This window comes from Neolamprologus multifasciatus, chromosome 17 (genome assembly GCF_963576455.1).
Source record: "Neolamprologus multifasciatus chromosome 17, fNeoMul1.2, whole genome shotgun sequence".
Taxonomy (NCBI): domain Eukaryota; kingdom Metazoa; phylum Chordata; class Actinopteri; order Cichliformes; family Cichlidae; genus Neolamprologus; species Neolamprologus multifasciatus.
In genome coordinates, this window is record NC_140455.1 from 9700124 (window position 1) to 9717606 (window position 17483).

Genomic DNA, 17483 nt, shown 5'->3' on the forward strand with positions numbered 1-17483 from the left:
AATCTGACTTTGTTTCTAGTTGTGAATGACTTTGTTCAAGGACATTTTGATGTTCATGATCATCTATTAATGTGCTGTCTAGTCAACAATGTGATTACACTTTTTTTTTTGGATAATTTTACTGTTTTGTCATATCAAGGATAAATCCAGCATAATGAAGCTACCACATGTTTTTGTTCTTTGAATTAAATGGGTCTTATCTTGTCCTTGCAGGCTCAGTGGAGGATGTTTTCAACCATGAGGGCTTACCAGTGCCTCAGATATCATACCATCGTTGTCCAAGCACAATGGCGAATGAGGAGGGCGGCCTCCGCTTATGGGAAAATCTACTGGGCGTCGACAGTCATTCAGAAGTACTCACGAGCATGGGCCATTTCAAAAAGAGACAGAGCACATTATCTCTTACTTAGGAGCGCTGTGGTAAAAATACAAAGAGGCTATAGAAGATGGAAAGCTCAGAAAATACAAAAGGAAAACTGTGCGGTCAGAGTGATACAATCTGCTTTTAAGAAATGGTACGGAAGAAAAATGTCCCAAAGAACTGCCGCTGCTGTGAGAATCCAGTCCTGGTACAGGATGCATAAGTGTCTCAATCAGTACAGAAAGATCAAGGGAAGTGCTTTCCTCATTCAGGCCCAGTACAGAGGCCTTGCACAGAGGCGCCGTTTTCTCACATTAAAACTGCAGCACCACTCGGCTGTTGTCATCCAGAGTGCCTTCAGAGGGCACGCTGTCAGAAAAGAAGTGGCGGAAATGAGGTGTGCTGCAGTCGTAATCCAGCGCTGGTGCAGAGCTTCCATGACAAGAGACGCGGAGAGGAAAAAGTTTGTCAGGATGAAATGCGCGGCTGTTACCATACAGGCAGCGTATCGTGGGAAAGTGGCTCGAGATTCTCTGAAAAAACAGGACAGGGCAGCAGCTGTGATCCAGGCAGCTTTTAGGAAGCACGCTGCCCGTAGGCGCTACCTGATCTTGAAAAGAGCTGCAGTTCTAATACAGCAAAAGTACAGAGCAACACTTTTGAGTCGCAAGACAAACAATGAATATAACTCTTTGAGGGCCGCTGTGCTCATTGTGCAAGCTAACTGGAGAGGCAGAGCGGACAGGAAGAGGATAGAAAAGTGGCATCAGTGTGCATCTTTTATACAGGCTTGTTATCGCCAGCACAAAGTTCAAGCAGAGTACAGAGCCAAGAGGGCAGCAGCTGTGGTTCTACAGAGCCATTACAGAGCTTATTTGGCTGGAAGGAAGATGAGGAGAGGATACCTAGAAAAGAAAGCGGCATCTATTACTGTCCAAGCTGCATTCAGAGGGATGAGAGTTAGGGCAGAGTTGAAGAAAAAGCACCAGGCAGCGACTGTCATTCAGGCTTTAGCCAGGATGTTTTTATGTAGGAAACGTTATCTTCTCCTTCACAGTGCAGCGATTGTCATCCAGAGCCGATACAGAGCTCTTTTGCTGTGCAGGGTGCAGCTAAATGAATTCAGAAAACTTAAGCAGGCGACTGTTAAGATACAAGCTGTGTTTCGGGGATTTAGAGAAAGGCGGGACTTGAAGAGGCAACATAAAGCATCCAGAGCAATCCAAGCTCACTTCAGGATGCACAGAATGCGTGTGTCTTACCTTGCCCTTAAGTGTGCCTCCATCATTATTCAGGAAAGGTACAGGGCCAAACGGCTCATGGATCAACAGATGCAGAGTTACAGAACAATGAAACATGCAGTCATAGTAATCCAAGCAGCATACCGTGGCCACAAGGCCAGGAGGAAGATTGCAAACATGCACCAAGCTGCTTCAGTCATTCAGAGAAAGTTTCTGGCCATCCGGGATAGAAAAAACTTCCTGGCTGTCAGAGTGGCAGTTTTGGCCTGTCAGCAGAGGTACAGAGCAGTAACCCTGGCAAGAAAAGCACGGCTGCACTATCTTTCAAAGAGAAGGGCAGTAGTTTGTCTACAAGCAGCTTACAGAGGATATGTAGTTCGAAAGCGGCTGTGTATTGAGCACATGGCAGCTGTAACAATTCAGTCTCAGTATAGAATGTACCAGCAGAAAAACAACTACAAGAGGCTCTGCTGGGCAGCCACTGTATTGCAAACACGTTACAGAGCTAACAAAAAGATGAGAGCAGAGGTGCATGCCCTGAGTGTTAAGAAAAATGCAGCTGTTGTCTTACAAGCTGCCTTCCGTGGAATGAAATTAAGACAGATGATCAAACTGCAGCATCAAGCTGCCAGTTTTATCCAGAGAGCTTACAGAGCTCACTGCGAACACAGGGAGTATCTCACTCTGAAATCCTCTGTCCTGACTGTTCAGAGAAGATATCGAGCATCTGTAGCAGCAAAGAAACAGTTGCAAACATATCAGAAACTGCGCAGAGCTGCTGTTGTTCTTCAGGCAGCGTACAGAGGGCAGCAGGTCAGACAGGAAGTTGCTCGTTGGCATCAAGCTGCTACTGTGATCCAGTCTGCCTTCAGAAAACACAGAGAAGTCGTCAAATTCCAGGCCATGCGTCTATCTGCCATCATCATCCAGAGACGTTATCGGGCTCGTGTTTTTCAGAGGCAAGAAAGAGAAAACTTCCTAAGAATGAGACATTCTGCTGTGGTCCTACAAGCATCTTTCAGAGGTCATCGTGTCAGGTCTGACATTGCCAAGATGCACAAAGCAGCTACTGTCATTCAAGCAAACTTCAGGAGATATAAACTACAATCAGAGTTCAGGAGACAACGCTGGGCAACCTGTGTCTTACAGCAGAGGTTCAGAGCTCAAAGAACCAGAAACATTGTTTTTAAACATTATCAAGAGGTTAGAAAAGCTGCCATCATTCTACAGGCTGCATATCGTGGAAGGAAATCCAGACAATATCTCAAACTACAGCATCAAGCTGCCAGTTTTATCCAGAGAGCTTACAGAGCTCACTGCGAACACATGGAGTATCTCACTCTGAAATCCTCTGTCCTGACTGTTCAGAGAAGATATCGAGCATCTGTAGCAGCAAAGAAACAGTTGCAAACATATCAGAAACTGCGCAGAGCTGCTGTTGTTCTTCAGGCAGCGTACAGAGGGCAGCAGGTCAGACAGGAAGTTGCTCGTTGGCATCAAGCTGCTACTGTGATCCAGTCTGCCTTCAGAAAACACAGAGAAGTCGTCAAATTCCAGGCCATGCGTCTATCTGCCATCATCATCCAGAGACGTTATCGGGCTCGTGTTTTTCAGAGGCAAGAAAGAGAAAACTTCCTAAGAATGAGACATTCTGCTGTGGTCCTACAAGCATCTTTCAGAGGTCATCGTGTCAGGTCTGACATTGCCAAGATGCACAAAGCAGCTACTGTCATTCAAGCAAACTTCAGGAGATATAAACTACAATCAGAGTTCAGGAGACAACGCTGGGCAACCTGTGTCTTACAGCAGAGGTTCAGAGCTCAAAGAACCAGAAACATTGTTTTTAAACATTATCAAGAGGTTAGAAAAGCTGCCATCATTCTACAGGCTGCATATCGTGGAAGGAAATCCAGACAATATCTCAAACTACAGCATCAAGCTGCCAGTTTTATCCAGAGAGCTTACAGAGCTCACTGCGAACACATGGAGTATCTCACTCTGAAATCTTCTGTCCTGACTGTTCAGAGAAGATATCGAGCGTCTGTAGCAGCAAAGAAACAATTGCAAACATATCAGAAACTGTGCAAAGCTGCTGTTGTTCTTCAGGCAGCATACAGAGGGCAGCAGGTCAGACAGGAAGTTGTTCGTTGGCATCAAGCTGCTACTGTGATCCAGTCTGCCTTCAGAAAACACAGAGAAGAAGTCAAATTCCAGGCCATGCGTCTATCTGCTATCATCATCCAGAGACGTTATCGGGCTCGTGTTCTTCAGAGGCAAGAAAGAGAAAACTTCCTAAGAATGAGACATTCTGCTGTGGTCCTACAAGCATCTTTCAGAGGTCATCGTGTCAGGTCTGACATTGCCAAGATGCACAAAGCAGCTACTGTCATTCAAGCAAACTTCAGGAGATATAAACTTCAATCAGAGTTCAGGAGACAACGCTGGGCAACCTGTGTCTTACAGCAGAGGTTCAGAGCTCAAAGAACCAGAAACCTTGTCGTGAAACATTATCAAGAGGTTAGAAAAGCTGCCATCATTCTACAGGCTGCATATCGTGGAATGAAATCCAGACAATATCTCAAACTACAGCATCAAGCTGCCAGTTTTATCCAGAGAGCTTACAGAGCTCACTGCGAACACATGGAGTATCTCACTCTGAAATCCTCTGTCCTGACTGTTCAGAGAAGATATCGAGCCTCTGTAGCAGCAAAAAAACAGTTGCAAACATATCAGAAACTGCGCAGAGCTTCTGTTGTTCTTCAGGCAGCGTACAGACGGCAGCAGGTCAGACAGGAAGTTGCTCGTTGGCATCAAGCTGCTACTGTGATCCAGTCTGCCTTCAGAAAACACAGAGAAGTCGTCAAATTCCAGGCCATGCGTCTATCTGCTATCATCATCCAGAGATGTTATCGGGCTCGTGTTCTTCAGAGGCAAGAAAGAGAAAACTTCCTAAGAATGAGACATTCTGCTGTGGTCCTACAAGCATCTTTCAGAGGTCATCGTGTCAGGTCTGACATTGCCAAGATGCACAGAGCAGCTACTGTCATTCAAGCAAACTTCAGGAGATATAAACTTCAATCAGAGTTCAGGAGACAACGCTGGGCAACCTGTGTCTTACAGCAGAGGTTCAGAGCTCAAAGAACCAGAAACATTGTCGTGAAACATTATCAAGAGGTTAGAAAAGCTGCCATCATTCTACAGGCTGCATATCGTGGAATGAAATTAAGACAGATGATCAAACAAAAGCATCAAGCTGCCAGTGTTATCCAGAGAGCTTACAGAGCTCACTGCAAACACAGAGAGTATCTCACTTTGAAATCCTCTGTCCTGACTCTTCAGAGAAGATATCGAGCGTCTGTAGCAGCAAAGAAACAGTTGCAAACATATCAGAAACTGCGCAAAGCTGCTGTTGTTCTTCAGGCAGCGTACAGAGGGCAGCAGGTCAGACAGGAAGTTGCTCGTTGGCATCAAGCTGCTACTGTGATCCAGTCTGCCTTCAGAAAACACAGAGAAGAAGTCAAATTCCAGGCCATGCGTCTATCTGCTATTATCATCCAGAGACGTTATCGGGCTCGTGTTCTTCAGAGGCAAGAAAGAGCAAAGTTTTTGAAGTTGAAACAATCCGCCATGGTTCTCCAGGCAGCATTGAGAGGCTGGCGCGTCAGGAGGGATGTTAGCTTACAAAATCATGCTGCTGTTGTAATCCAGTCATGCTGGAGATGTTTGGTGGAACGGCGTGTCTTCCAAAGAAAGAAAGCTGCAGCTGTGAAGCTCCAGCAGAGGATTCGAGCAGTGCAACTCGGCAGGCAGGAGAGAAGCAAATACATCCAAGTGAGGCAAGCTGCCATCACACTTCAGAAACACTGGCAAGCCTGGATTGCAAGACAGCAGGTAAAGTTCATTTGCAGTACAAAAATAAACAGAGTACCGTAATTAAGAGGAACTGCAGCTTGTTTGGCGTCTCACAGTGTTGAAATGTGATTTGTAGTAAGCAGTCTCAATGTGTTGATTATGGAGGGAAAAAAAGTTGCTGGTTAAATGTAAGCCAATGTTTTTCAGGTTGTAAAGGCTGCTCGTGTAGAGAGGAGGCTACGTTTTACGTCGGCCATATTTCACCATCTCAGTGCCATAAAGATCCAACGAACACTCAGAGTTCACTGGGCTTTGGAGTCGGCTAAAAGACAGATCCATTCTGTTATCACCATACAGGTAGTCACAAAACATCCACACTGCTACATCTATTGAAGAGTACAACAGTTTTTACAAATGACATCTTGATTTTTTTTTTTTTTTTTTTTGTTAAAGCGACTGGTGAGAGCGAGGCAACAGAGAAGACGCTATCTGGAGTACAAGCAGAAGGTGGCTACAGCTCAGAGAGCAGTCAGGCACTGGCTAGCTCGTCGCCACAAGGCTGCGACTGTCATCCAGCAGGCTATCCGGAAATTCCTGCTCCTCAGGCGGCAGAAGAGGGTTCAGCAGGGTATTCTCAAGGCCCAGGTACAGTAGTCAGTGCTGAGTGTGGTAAAGATGTTGCCTGTAATTCTAAAGGGGAGAGTCGCAGATTTCTAATTCAGTCTATATTTAGGTGTCCAAAGTTCATTCAACCTTCAGTCACCTCAGTTAGAACAGCCCATTAAAGATCTGCTAAATCTTTTCTTTCTACACTCATCAGTCCATGATATTACAACTGGGAAACAATTTCAGGAGGAGGACAGTTTTTAACATCTGACTGTTGTGAACATGGCCTAATTTTAAAAAGAAAATATAGGTAACACTTTATATGACAACCCATAGCTAAGCAAAGAAAGGGAAGCACAGAACTCCCCTCTCCCCAACCACCTCTTCCAGCTAATCTGAGAAACACCGAGATGTTCTCAGGCCAGGCAAGAGATATAAACTCTACAATATCTTCTGCGTCTGCCACGGGGCCTCGTCCTGGTGGGACAGACCTAGAACACCTTATCCAGGAGGCATTCTTATCTGATGCATAAACCACTGAAAATGAATCTGACTAATTGCCGGTAATGTGGACCAAGCTCTCGCAACGGTTGTATAAGGGCCGAATGGCTCATATTAACAGGCAACACACCCCATACTCCCAAAGCATCTTCCACAGAGTACTCCAAGAGATGCGGTCGAACGTCTTCTCCAAGTTTACAAAACACATGTAGACTGGTTGGGCAAATTCCCATGCAGCGTCAAATATACTTAATCGACTGGCTTAGACTTTCCGTAGGATGCTGAGGAGTGTGATTTGCCTATCGTTAGAGAACACCCTCTAGTCTCCCTTCTTAATGATGGGAACAACCACTATGTTCCAGAGGTACCGCTCCTAATCTCCACACGACATTGTAGAGGATTTTAAACCAAGACAACCCTACAAGATCCAGAGCCTTCAGGAACTTCAATTTTTAAACGGCCTCATTGGCCTCACCCACGGTGATTGGATGAATCATCCACCTCATCTCCAGGCTCTGTTTCCTCTACAGAAGATGTGTCGGTGGGGTTACAGAGGTCTTCAATGTTCCCTCAGGGTACACACCAGCTGCTTCCGACGTCCTACAGGCTTTGGTGGAACGGAAACCTTACCTTCACCAGGTTGCGCCCGGTCAGGCCTCATGGGCTGATGGCTCCCTTTACCTCCGGTGAACACAATCTGGTTCAGGGGTTTCCACCACGACACCAACCACCTAACAGCCGCAGCTCAGTGCAGCAGCCTCTGCAATGAAGGTGTTGAACGTGGTCCATTTGGACACAATGTCCACAATCCTGTCCAGTGCTGTCCAAGGTCTGCCAGAGTGCTTCTGCTAGGCGTTCCCAGTACACACCGTCATGTTGTTGCTCACATGAATGTTGAAGTCTTCCAGTAGGACAAGAGAGTCTCCATATGGAGCACCCTCAAGCACCCCACTGAGGGACTGCGCACATAAGTGCAGACAACAGTTAGGATCTGTTTCCTGACCCGAAGGAATCAAACCCTCTCGTCTACCGGGGAAAAACTCCAATATACAGGCAGCCAGCCAAGGACATGCCAAGATACCGCTTGTCACCAAAAGCAACTTCTAACTGAGACAGAGTCCAGCCCCTGTCCAGGAGGCTGGTTCCAGAGGTCAAGCTGTGTGAGGTGAGCCTGGTTATATCTCTTTGGTACCTTTCAACCTCACACACTAGCTCAGGCTCCTCCTCCACCAGAAAGTTGACATTTCACCAGCCTCAGTAGGTCCATCGGTCCACCAGGGTCTCCCTTGACTGGCACCCTACCCCTATAGCACCCAAACCCACCTGTGGATGGTGGTCCTACAGGAGGAAATGCTCATTTGCCTTCTCCAGGTTGTGTCCGGTCAGGCCTCCAGGCCACCAGGGGCTCTCCTTCAGGTACCCTCCCCAGGCCTGGCTCCAGGGTGCAGAGCTCCACTAACCCTATCCCAGGCAGGACGAACTGTTCCCTTGATTTTGTACACATAACGGTCTTCTGAACAGCTCTTTGTCTGGTTCCTCACCCCGGACCAATTTACCCTACGAGATCCTACCAGGGGCAAAAGGCCTTTCGAGTGCATAGCCCCTGGGATTCTTGGAACACACAAACCCCTCGACCACAATAATATAGCAAATTACAGAGGAGAATTTATGTAATGCATAAGTAACGTTAATAATTTTATAACTTAAGGTGTTTTATAGGAAAAAAGACACAATTTATACTTTTAAGTACTGCCCAATTTCACGGAAATTTTATGGACAAGCAATTTCCCAATTTTACATCATAAATAAACTGTACTTTTCTATGTACAGGTCATAGTATGGAGTAGATTAATTATGCCTTTGTATATCATCATCATTATTATTATTATCTCTTTTTTTTCACATCTTTTCTTAATATTCATCATGTTTATGAGTATGACAGATCTTTTAAAAATAAAATTGATTTGTTTTTGTAGGTAAATATAATGACATTGTTATTAAAAGAAAAATAAATTGAAATTCAATTTAATGATGGAGGAATCACTCCCTTAGTTGCAGGCTGTGTTTTAAAGTGTTACCAAAATTAAAAGCAACAACTTGTTATCCAGTCTTTACTTTATCCTCATCGTTTTGATATTTGTGGACAATGTAGTCAGCAAAATGTTGTTACAACCTACAAAGCAAGGCAGTAACAGCCTCGCTGGGATCATTTCTTTAATTTTGCTGTTAATATTTAATACTTCTAATAACAGAGTTTACACTAGCAAAATGTTTGCTATGAATTGATGGAAATCAAATAATTTTATACACATTTTGCCCTGAAAATTGTTAACTTATTTAGTTTTCCAACAGTTTGAAACTAATGTGAGTTTTCGTTTTGTTTGTTTTAAATGTATTTTAATTTTAACCACTTTCTCCTTCTAGGCTCTGTGGAGAGGACACTGCTCCCGCAGATTGAATGACAATCCCAAGATTGTAAAGCTGAGGCACCGCTTACGTGTGGTCACTGCCAGTGTCCGAGAGGAAGACAAACTGTGCAACAAAACTTCATCTGCACTGGACTACCTTCTTCGTTATAAACACTTCTCGTACATTCTGGAGGCCTTGAAAAATCTTGGTAAGGCTTTTTGTTGTCTACTCGTTTCCCCTCATGCTGAGTACAAAAATGGAAAAATTGTTTTAAACAGCATTTTCCCTGCAAGTCATCCCACAGCTTTAGATGTGGCAACTTATGTAACACTAAACAGCTTAATGACAATATCTTTGGCTCACCCCACCACAGCACTGAACAAACGCCATGCAAGTTATAGTTTACTCAGCTTACGATCAGACAATATTTTCAACTGAGTGAATGAGCACACGTGAGCCGTGACGAATTAATACAGCTGTATTTCACATATCATTATGAAAGGCAGAAGATGCATGTAGTTCCTACCAAACATTTAGATGGTCCCAGTAATATAGTTACTTTTCACTGTGAAGTAACAGTGATTTCTGGAAGTGTTCCTGGGCCCAGGCAATGATTTCATGACACAGCCATGCCTGGTTTTAAAGCAGTGTTGCCTGAGGGCCCAAAGATAGCAGATATTCAGTACTGATTTGTACTTGTGCTTCTTGCATGCTGATATTTCTCCTCATTCTAATAATCTTTAGATGAGATATTCAGTGCAATTTAACATTGAGGACCATTATAAATGAGTGAATGGACAACTCGAGAATGAGTACTTAAATTGATACCATAGACGTATCTACTAGAAATTCTTCTGAGAAACTGTGCCTCTTTAAAACGCTTCAGCATTTCTGGAGCATTTCTTTGTGTTTCTTGTTTTTCTAATGTGTGATGTGTAGAATCAAAACCCCCTTCTGGTCTTTGAATTATGGTGGGTAATATTTTAGGGACTATTTCTGCAATCACTCCCAAATCTATTAAATATATTATAGTTTAAAATGTGTAAATGTATATGTGCCTAATTGGCCAAAATGCATACTTCTTATTCATGTAAGAGTGCATCTTATGATTTGTCCTCACTGAAATCTCTTTGTGCGTGCCTCTGTGTTTGCATGTTGCATTCGTGTGCAGAAACCGCCACCAGGCTGTCCCCAGAGTGCTGCGAGCGGCTGGTGGAGAGCGGAGCCACTAACGTCATCTTCACACTAATCCGCTGCTGTAACAGGAGCGTCCCCTGCATGGACGTCATCACCTTCTCCATTCAGATACTTCTCAACCTTTCCAAGGTACTGCAGACACAGAAGAGCACTTTGTATTTAATGCTCCCTCATGTAGTAATCCGGTACTGTCAGGTTATAAACATAAAAGGTAAACCGGTTAATTAGTTTAGTGTGACATTAAAGCTGAAAGTAGACAGTTGTTTATTCTTTGTTTTTGTTTTTGTTTTCCTACAGGCCCAACATTAGATTAAGCTGTTTTAACTGTCTGAAGACACATGAAATGGAGGAGATATGTTTTAGCTTATATTTTGCTATCTCCACCTCCTCCACTCCTCAGTTCCAGCATATTTAACAATGTCAATGTCAGATTTCACCTAAGACTAAGGTTAGGACAGCAACCTCCTTGTGACTAGAAAAAAATGATAGTTTCCCATTGGTTGCATTGAATTTCCTCACATTTGGCAAAAGTTAGCAAGTATTTCCACCTAGGTGTGTCACGATACTGGACATTAGTAGTCGGTACAAACAGCAGTAGAACTGAACAATTCTCACAGCCCAATTCGATACCAAAACAGAAATGATCTGAAGTGACATCTCACATACTCAACCATAAACTGCCTCATTAAAGTCATTTTTAAAACACTGGCAGATCATTTATTTAAAATGTTAACATTATAAAGCCTACTAATGTTATATTACACTAGAATAAGCATTTAATGTTAGCCATTGCAAACATTTTAGCCAGTGGAACAAAGCTGATTTCACAGCTTTGTTGGTAATTTACATTTTGGCATAATAAAAGCAGGATAATGGTTTGGATGTTTGTAATGTTAATTGAAAAGCATTCACGCTGATCTATTCAAACTGATCTGGGAGCTATTCTTGTAGTTCACTTAGGCCACACAATTTCAGTACAGTAGAGTAACATAGCTTGCTTGCATACTGCTTTTTGGGATATCAGTCCTTACTCACATTTTCAGAATTTTGGTAGGAAATGATACAACACATATTGGTTCTGGTGACATCCCTAGTTACAGCAACCAACCTATCACACACTTACACAATGGTTTTGGGCCGGCCATTGTTTTCCTTAGTGTGACTGTAATATAAGGTGGTAACAAATACTTATTTATGTACAGATATAGTAAATGCAGAGTACTTTTATACAGTATTCTCATGGCTAGACATTTTGTGTCATCAAAAGTTGGTGCTGCATCACTATCCAGTATTTCTTAAATTCAGCAGTATTTTTGGTTGCATTATTTTAAACAATAACTTGCAAGAACACAGAGAAGATGCATTTATAGAGCTCTATCACTTAACTCTGGTTGTCTGAAAATATCAGAACTAAAGTGTTATCAAGCTTTCCTGTTTTCTCTAAAAGCATTTCCTGTATATAGATCTGACCCTCTGTCAGACTGTTTGCTGTTATCGATTTCTCTCTTCTCGCTGTGAACTTTGTTCTTCTTGCAACATAATCTGCCTGACTGTGACGGGAACATGTTGGCGTGGTAGACTCAGACATTTTACTTATTTGTTTTGAATCTTCTGGCTGGAAAGGGATTGTTTAGACACGTGGGGGTTGAATAAACCTGTAATCTGCATACTGTCGATGGTAAATGACCGTCAGCACACCCGTGCTTTTGAGAAGCTTACACTGCTGTGGATGAGGGCAGCAGCAAAACATTTGTATGGGAATGTGAAGCTTTTGTATCCAAATATGTTGCCCCACAAAAGCCACCAGACTCATTTGACAAAAACGGTTAATTTGTACCGTTCTAAAACATCAAACAATAGGACAAACTAATCCCTGCTTAGTTTTGAGAAATTACACCTGCCATCGTTCTGTGCAGTGTTTAATGAAATGAGATTACCAGCATGGAAGCTGTCTCATGATTGTGGCTTTAACAGCTTTGCTTAAGGCCTTACATGTCATCTACAATCTATAAGAAACTGCTTTCTGTAAAGCTAATTTAACTGCAAAGTGACCATTTATGTGGATATGTAGCAGATAAAACATGTATTATGTTCACTTTTTTGTGTGAAGCATTAAATATGAAGAACAAAGTGGACGGGGTGGTGTTCAGTTTTGAGTGTTTCTGTCTTTTTCAGCCAAAATAGAACATGCAACAGTGGATGCGTCAGTGTTGTTTAAGTGTGCAGGACTAACATCGTCTCCCCTCCCTCCTCAGTACCACAAGACCACTGAGGCGGTGTATTCAGTGGAAAACTCTGTGGAGACGCTGCTGGACCTGCTGCAGAGATACCGGGAGAAGGCAGGGGATAAAGTGGCAGAAAAGGGTGGAAGCATCTTCACTAAGGCCTGTTTCCTTCTTGCGCTCCTGCTGCAGGACAAGCAACGCACTGAGGTCCGTAGACACTGTCACAAACAGATAACACGAGTGCATAAATACCAATATCAACGATATTTTTACACAAGAGAAAATGCTAACTATTTTGCTTACTGTATTTTCTTTAGGAGGTCAAAAAGCTACCCAAGGTCTTGGATAGGATCCACAGTATTTACCGCCTCACTGCTCGCAAACACAAGATGGACACAGAAAGAACAATCATCAAGCAGAAGATGAGCGCGTCGATCAACGGGAGCTTCTTCGTTCCAGTGACGCCTCGTAAATCCCGCGCTGCACCAAAGTATGGATATTCCTGAGTTACATAATACGCTGAAAGTGTGCTTGTATGTTTCCAGAGATAACTAAAAGTTTTTTGTTTTCTTTCAGGTTTGCACCAGATTGGGTTCTCAGACGAGATAAGCTCAAAGACATTGTAGACCCCCTCAGGGCCATTCAGATGGTGGCGAACACACTGTCCATTGTGCTGTAAATAAGCATGCTCATGTGTATATATATATTTTTAATCCATGATCTTCTTTTTAAAAACTTAAGAAAAGTATTGCTGTCTTATTTTTATTTTTTGTAAACCAATTCATTTTTATGTATATAATAAAATGGATTTGTCTATTAAATTGTTTCTTCTGGATCTACTACAGTGGGGAGAGGCATGCAAGGTTAACCTGTAACAGCACATGTCAGGATCGCCATTACTCCCAAAACGGCAATTTTTACTAAAATCCCTTTTGATGTAATACTGGCCTGTGCAAACAAGAAGACAGTATGAACAGATGGGCGCAGGAGTGTGTCATTGGCTGCTGACTTGTGATTAACAAGTCCTGTGATAATCCTCCACTCACACTTAGAATGACTGAAATTTACAAAATGGACTACAGTAGGGGTTAATGGTTAAGGTGTGACAGTGGGTAAAAATGAGCCACACCCTGTTAGGTAATCATAAGCAACAGTCATTATGTGACAATAACCACTGAAGAGTTGAAAGAGCAGTAAGCAAACCAGACCAGTGAAAATTATTTTTGTCATGTTCATATAAGTTCATTTAAGGCAGCGGTCCCCAACCTTTTTTGCGCCACGGACCGGTTTATGTCCGACAAAATTTAACGGACCGGCCTTTAAGGTGTCGCGGATAAATACAACAACAACAAAAAAACTAGTATTGGTACCAAAAAAAAGATTTACTCATAACACACGTGAAAAGACCCAGGAAAACCGAGTTAGCGATAAAAACGATAACAAAATAACGCTAAAAACCGATAAAAATCCTGAAAACTAAACAGTTCACACCCGAGCCTCAACTCTCGTGGCCCGGAACCAAACGACTCACGGACCGGCCTGGAGGTTGGGGACCGCTGATTTAAGGAACCTTCATAGTTAACAGGAACAAATCAGTGGCATTAGTCATATTTCCCATACTTTAATAAATGCATGACATCTTGCGTTACTTAAGAGTGCTTGTGGATTAGATTTATACATTTTAATTTTGGTCAGTATACTTTAAAAATATGGGAAACATGTCTGTATGAACATATGAGTTTTACTTCTAGTGTGAAGTAGAAGAAAGCAGAAAATGGACCAAATCAGACAATCTGTGATTTATTATTCCACATCTGAAAACAGAAGATCAGAAATCATTTCAACTTTTCACTCTCGGCATGTGGGTAGGACTAACACACCACTATTACATCTCTGACGCATTGCCACAGTACCAGTAGATAATCCTCTGGTACACCTGAACTCTATTATTTCATCATGAACTAAATACTTAGTGCCACTTGATTTCAAGGTGATGTTATGCTGTCTCATTTCATCTTCATTCACAATGCAAGGCCCTGCAAGAGACAAAGATATAAGAATATTATGAAAAAGATGTAAAAGAATATTATGATAAAATTATTCTTAAGATTGGGGAGAACTGTAACTTACTGATGCATCTCATGTGTCCAGTCCATTCACCATAGAGGCAGGTTTTGTAAGGCTCTCCCTCCATAATGTAGTAACTCTGACACATATATTCAATAGTTTCATTATGGCTGTAATGCTCTTTTATGGCGGTCTTGGTGTCTCCATCCTCAAGAGCTGGAGGTATCCCACAGGATGGAATTTCTGAAAATAAGTGAAGAGCCAAGATTGACAAAAAGATGATCACGTGGTGCAGCTGTGATACTTTCAGGAACGTTGGTATGCTGGCTTTTGAGGAAGTGCTGTTCAATTATGTTTTTTCCTTCAATGAAAAATGCCTCAAAACCTTAGAAAGAAACATGTAGTTGTATTTGTTTTCCTGAGTAACTAATATTATTTTCTCATATTTATTCTATATATCGTTTACTGAAGGACATGAATAATTAAGTAAATGTCTAAAACATGCATTTGCTAATAATAAGCATTAAAAGCTTTCTTAACCATTCATTAATTTACTTAAGAAGCTGTTCCCTTAATCACAGTTAGCAGATCTGAGGGTTTTTTTCTTTTTGACATTTTTCAGGGAATTGAATTCATATGATGCTATAATAAGTGAGTTCATTTGAAATTGAAAATAGTTTCTCAAATTTAGTATTTGTATCCATTCTTGCCGGGGGAGCTCGATGATTTTTGTGGGGGTGGCCAGCCTGAAAATATGATTTACACATGATTTTAAATTCAAAATCCAGAAACTCACAATTCACTTACTGTTCTGTACTACTACAGAACACTGTGTGGCTACAGCACGCAACTCAATGATGTGGTCGTACATGCTACTTGCAAACTGTAATAGTAGTAAAAGAAAAAGCCAATTTTTGCCTTTTGTATCCACGATCTTGTTCTTTCAGTCACTACCCACAGGTTGTCACCATAGGTGAGGGTAGGGACGTAGATCTACTGGTAAATCAAGAGCTTCTCTTTTACACTCAGATCTCTCTTGAACAAGATGGACCAGTACACCGCATCACCAATCCATTTGTGGATCTCCTGCTCTCTTCTCCCCTCAGTTGTGAAAAAGACCCCAAGATACTTAAACTCCGAGAAACACTTGGGACAGGAACTCATCCCTGACCTGGAGTGGGCACTCCACCCTTTTCCAGCTGAGGACCATAGCATCAGATCTGGACAGTGTTGGGAAGGTTACTTTTAAAATGTATTCCATTACAGAATACAGAATACATGCCCCGAAATGTATTCTGTAACGTATTCCGTTACGTTACTCAATGAGAGTAACGTATTCTGAATACTTTGGATTACTTAATATATTATCATGCTGTTTACAACTACATGAATGCACTATTGCTGTGATTTATTACTGTTACTGAAGGTCCGCGGCTCCGAACAGTAGTAAAGGGACCTCTGGCTAATACGGTGGGTTCTGTGTCGGGCTCATAGCCGAAAAATAGCTTTACTTTGTTGTCTGGGTCAACTTTGCTTGCGAGAGACAGAGAGAGGCGTTGAACGGCTGCTCCAAAGGAACTTATTGTTTTTGGAGGAAAACACGAACACGGTGTACAGTCGAGTCTTAATAGCGTACTTACAACTGGGCTCGTCAGGCACTCTTCTTGACTGCGGTGCTTATTATTATATTTACATGCTTCCAGCTCCCGTTTCTGCTCGATGACAGCTCGTACTTATCCTTTTTCTCCCTCCCTCGCTCACAGACACATAACGTGTATGGCAGTCCATTCTCCCTGCAGCACGCACTACACTGCCCATGAGGCTACATTCTTTAGAGCTATACCTGTAGCATTCTGCCTATTAGCTTAGCACAACAACAACAAAAAGGCCTCTCTCACCCAGGAAACACGCAGAGAGAGCGTCACCCTGTAACCATGGCAACCGTAACGCTGCCGCCTGGAACAACAGAACGTAGCTGTCAAACAAAACCCAAACAGTCCTGACCCGCCACAATATGAAACAGGGAAGTACCGCAGTGTAATCCATTTATTTCAACAAAGTAACTGTATTCTAAATACCACCTTTTTAAACGGTAACTGTAACGGAATACAGTTACTCATATTTTGTATTTTACAGTTTTTTCTGAATGCTTAAACCCTAACTGTGATTCTTATAGCACAATTTCTAAAACTATTAATACTTATAGCAAAACCACTCACTGAGTTTGCAAAACTAAAAGCACAAACACTGCTTTGCACTTAGTTTGCCATTTTGTAACACACACTTTGCAAACCTGTAGCTACAATCCACTGCACAGCACTCTTTTTGCAGAACTGTAAACACAACTCACTGCTTTACACTCAATTTCCAAATGATCAATGCACTCCTAGCAAAACTATACACATTTAAGGCCATTATTTACACTATTTTGCCAACTGTCTGGCACACTGTCACATGTGAAAACTTTTTTAGATAATTAGTTCACTTTGCAATCAGCCCAAGCACTATAATACAGGTAAGCTCTGTGTGTGGAGTACAATGGAGGGAGCAGGAAGAGTGAGAAGTAGAGGAGGCCGAGGAAGAGGACGTGGAGGTGAAGAAGTAGGAAGAAGAGGACGACAAGGACAAGGAGGAGCAAGATGAGGACGAGGAGGGGGGAGAGGAGGACGAGGAGGGGGGAGAGGAAGGGTAAGAAGAGTAAGAAATAGAATTGCTGATGACATCAGAGCTACAATAGTGGACCATGTAATCAACTGTGGAATGACCCTGAGGGGAGCTGGCCAACGGGTCCAGCCTAACTCAAGCCGCTACACTGTAGCAAGTATCATAAGGATATTTTGAAATGAGAATCGGTTAGTACAGTCACTTTGCACTAAGATTTGTAGCACTGCCATATGCTGATGAGAAACACAACAATACCATAGATGTAAAAATACTGAAATTGTTACTTTACAGAATTGCTAGACGACCAGATGCTGGGGCAGAGGAAGCATGTTCACTGCAGACCAAGAAACCCATATAGTC

General features: G+C 42.5%; 2 protein-coding genes across 4 annotated transcripts in view; one reads left to right on the forward strand and one right to left on the reverse strand.

Annotated features, from left to right (window-relative positions):
* The window catches only part of aspm (assembly factor for spindle microtubules), a 29474-nt gene extending 12421 nt beyond the window's left edge, over positions 1-17053 (forward strand). The window contains exons 19-26 of the mRNA XM_085138681.1: positions 214-5493; positions 5662-5811; positions 5908-6099; positions 8986-9178; positions 10142-10296; positions 12423-12599; positions 12710-12882; positions 12969-17053. Coding sequence (XP_084994807.1) covers positions 214-5493; positions 5662-5811; positions 5908-6099; positions 8986-9178; positions 10142-10296; positions 12423-12599; positions 12710-12882; positions 12969-13071 — 6423 coding nt within the window. The 3' untranslated portion in view covers positions 13072-17053. The remainder of the gene's footprint in view (positions 1-213; positions 5494-5661; positions 5812-5907; positions 6100-8985; positions 9179-10141; positions 10297-12422; positions 12600-12709; positions 12883-12968) is intronic.
* Positions 4762-17483, reverse strand: part of LOC146498939 (complement factor H-related protein 1-like) — a 47992-nt gene continuing 35270 nt past the window's right edge. For all 3 annotated transcript variants that reach the window (XM_085138703.1, XM_085138701.1, XM_085138702.1), the window contains 2 exons: positions 14523-14702; positions 4762-14428 (listed from right to left, as the gene is read on the reverse strand). In XM_085138703.1, coding sequence (XP_084994829.1) covers positions 14241-14428; positions 14523-14702 — 368 coding nt within the window. In that variant the 3' untranslated portion in view covers positions 4762-14240. The remainder of the gene's footprint in view (positions 14429-14522; positions 14703-17483) is intronic.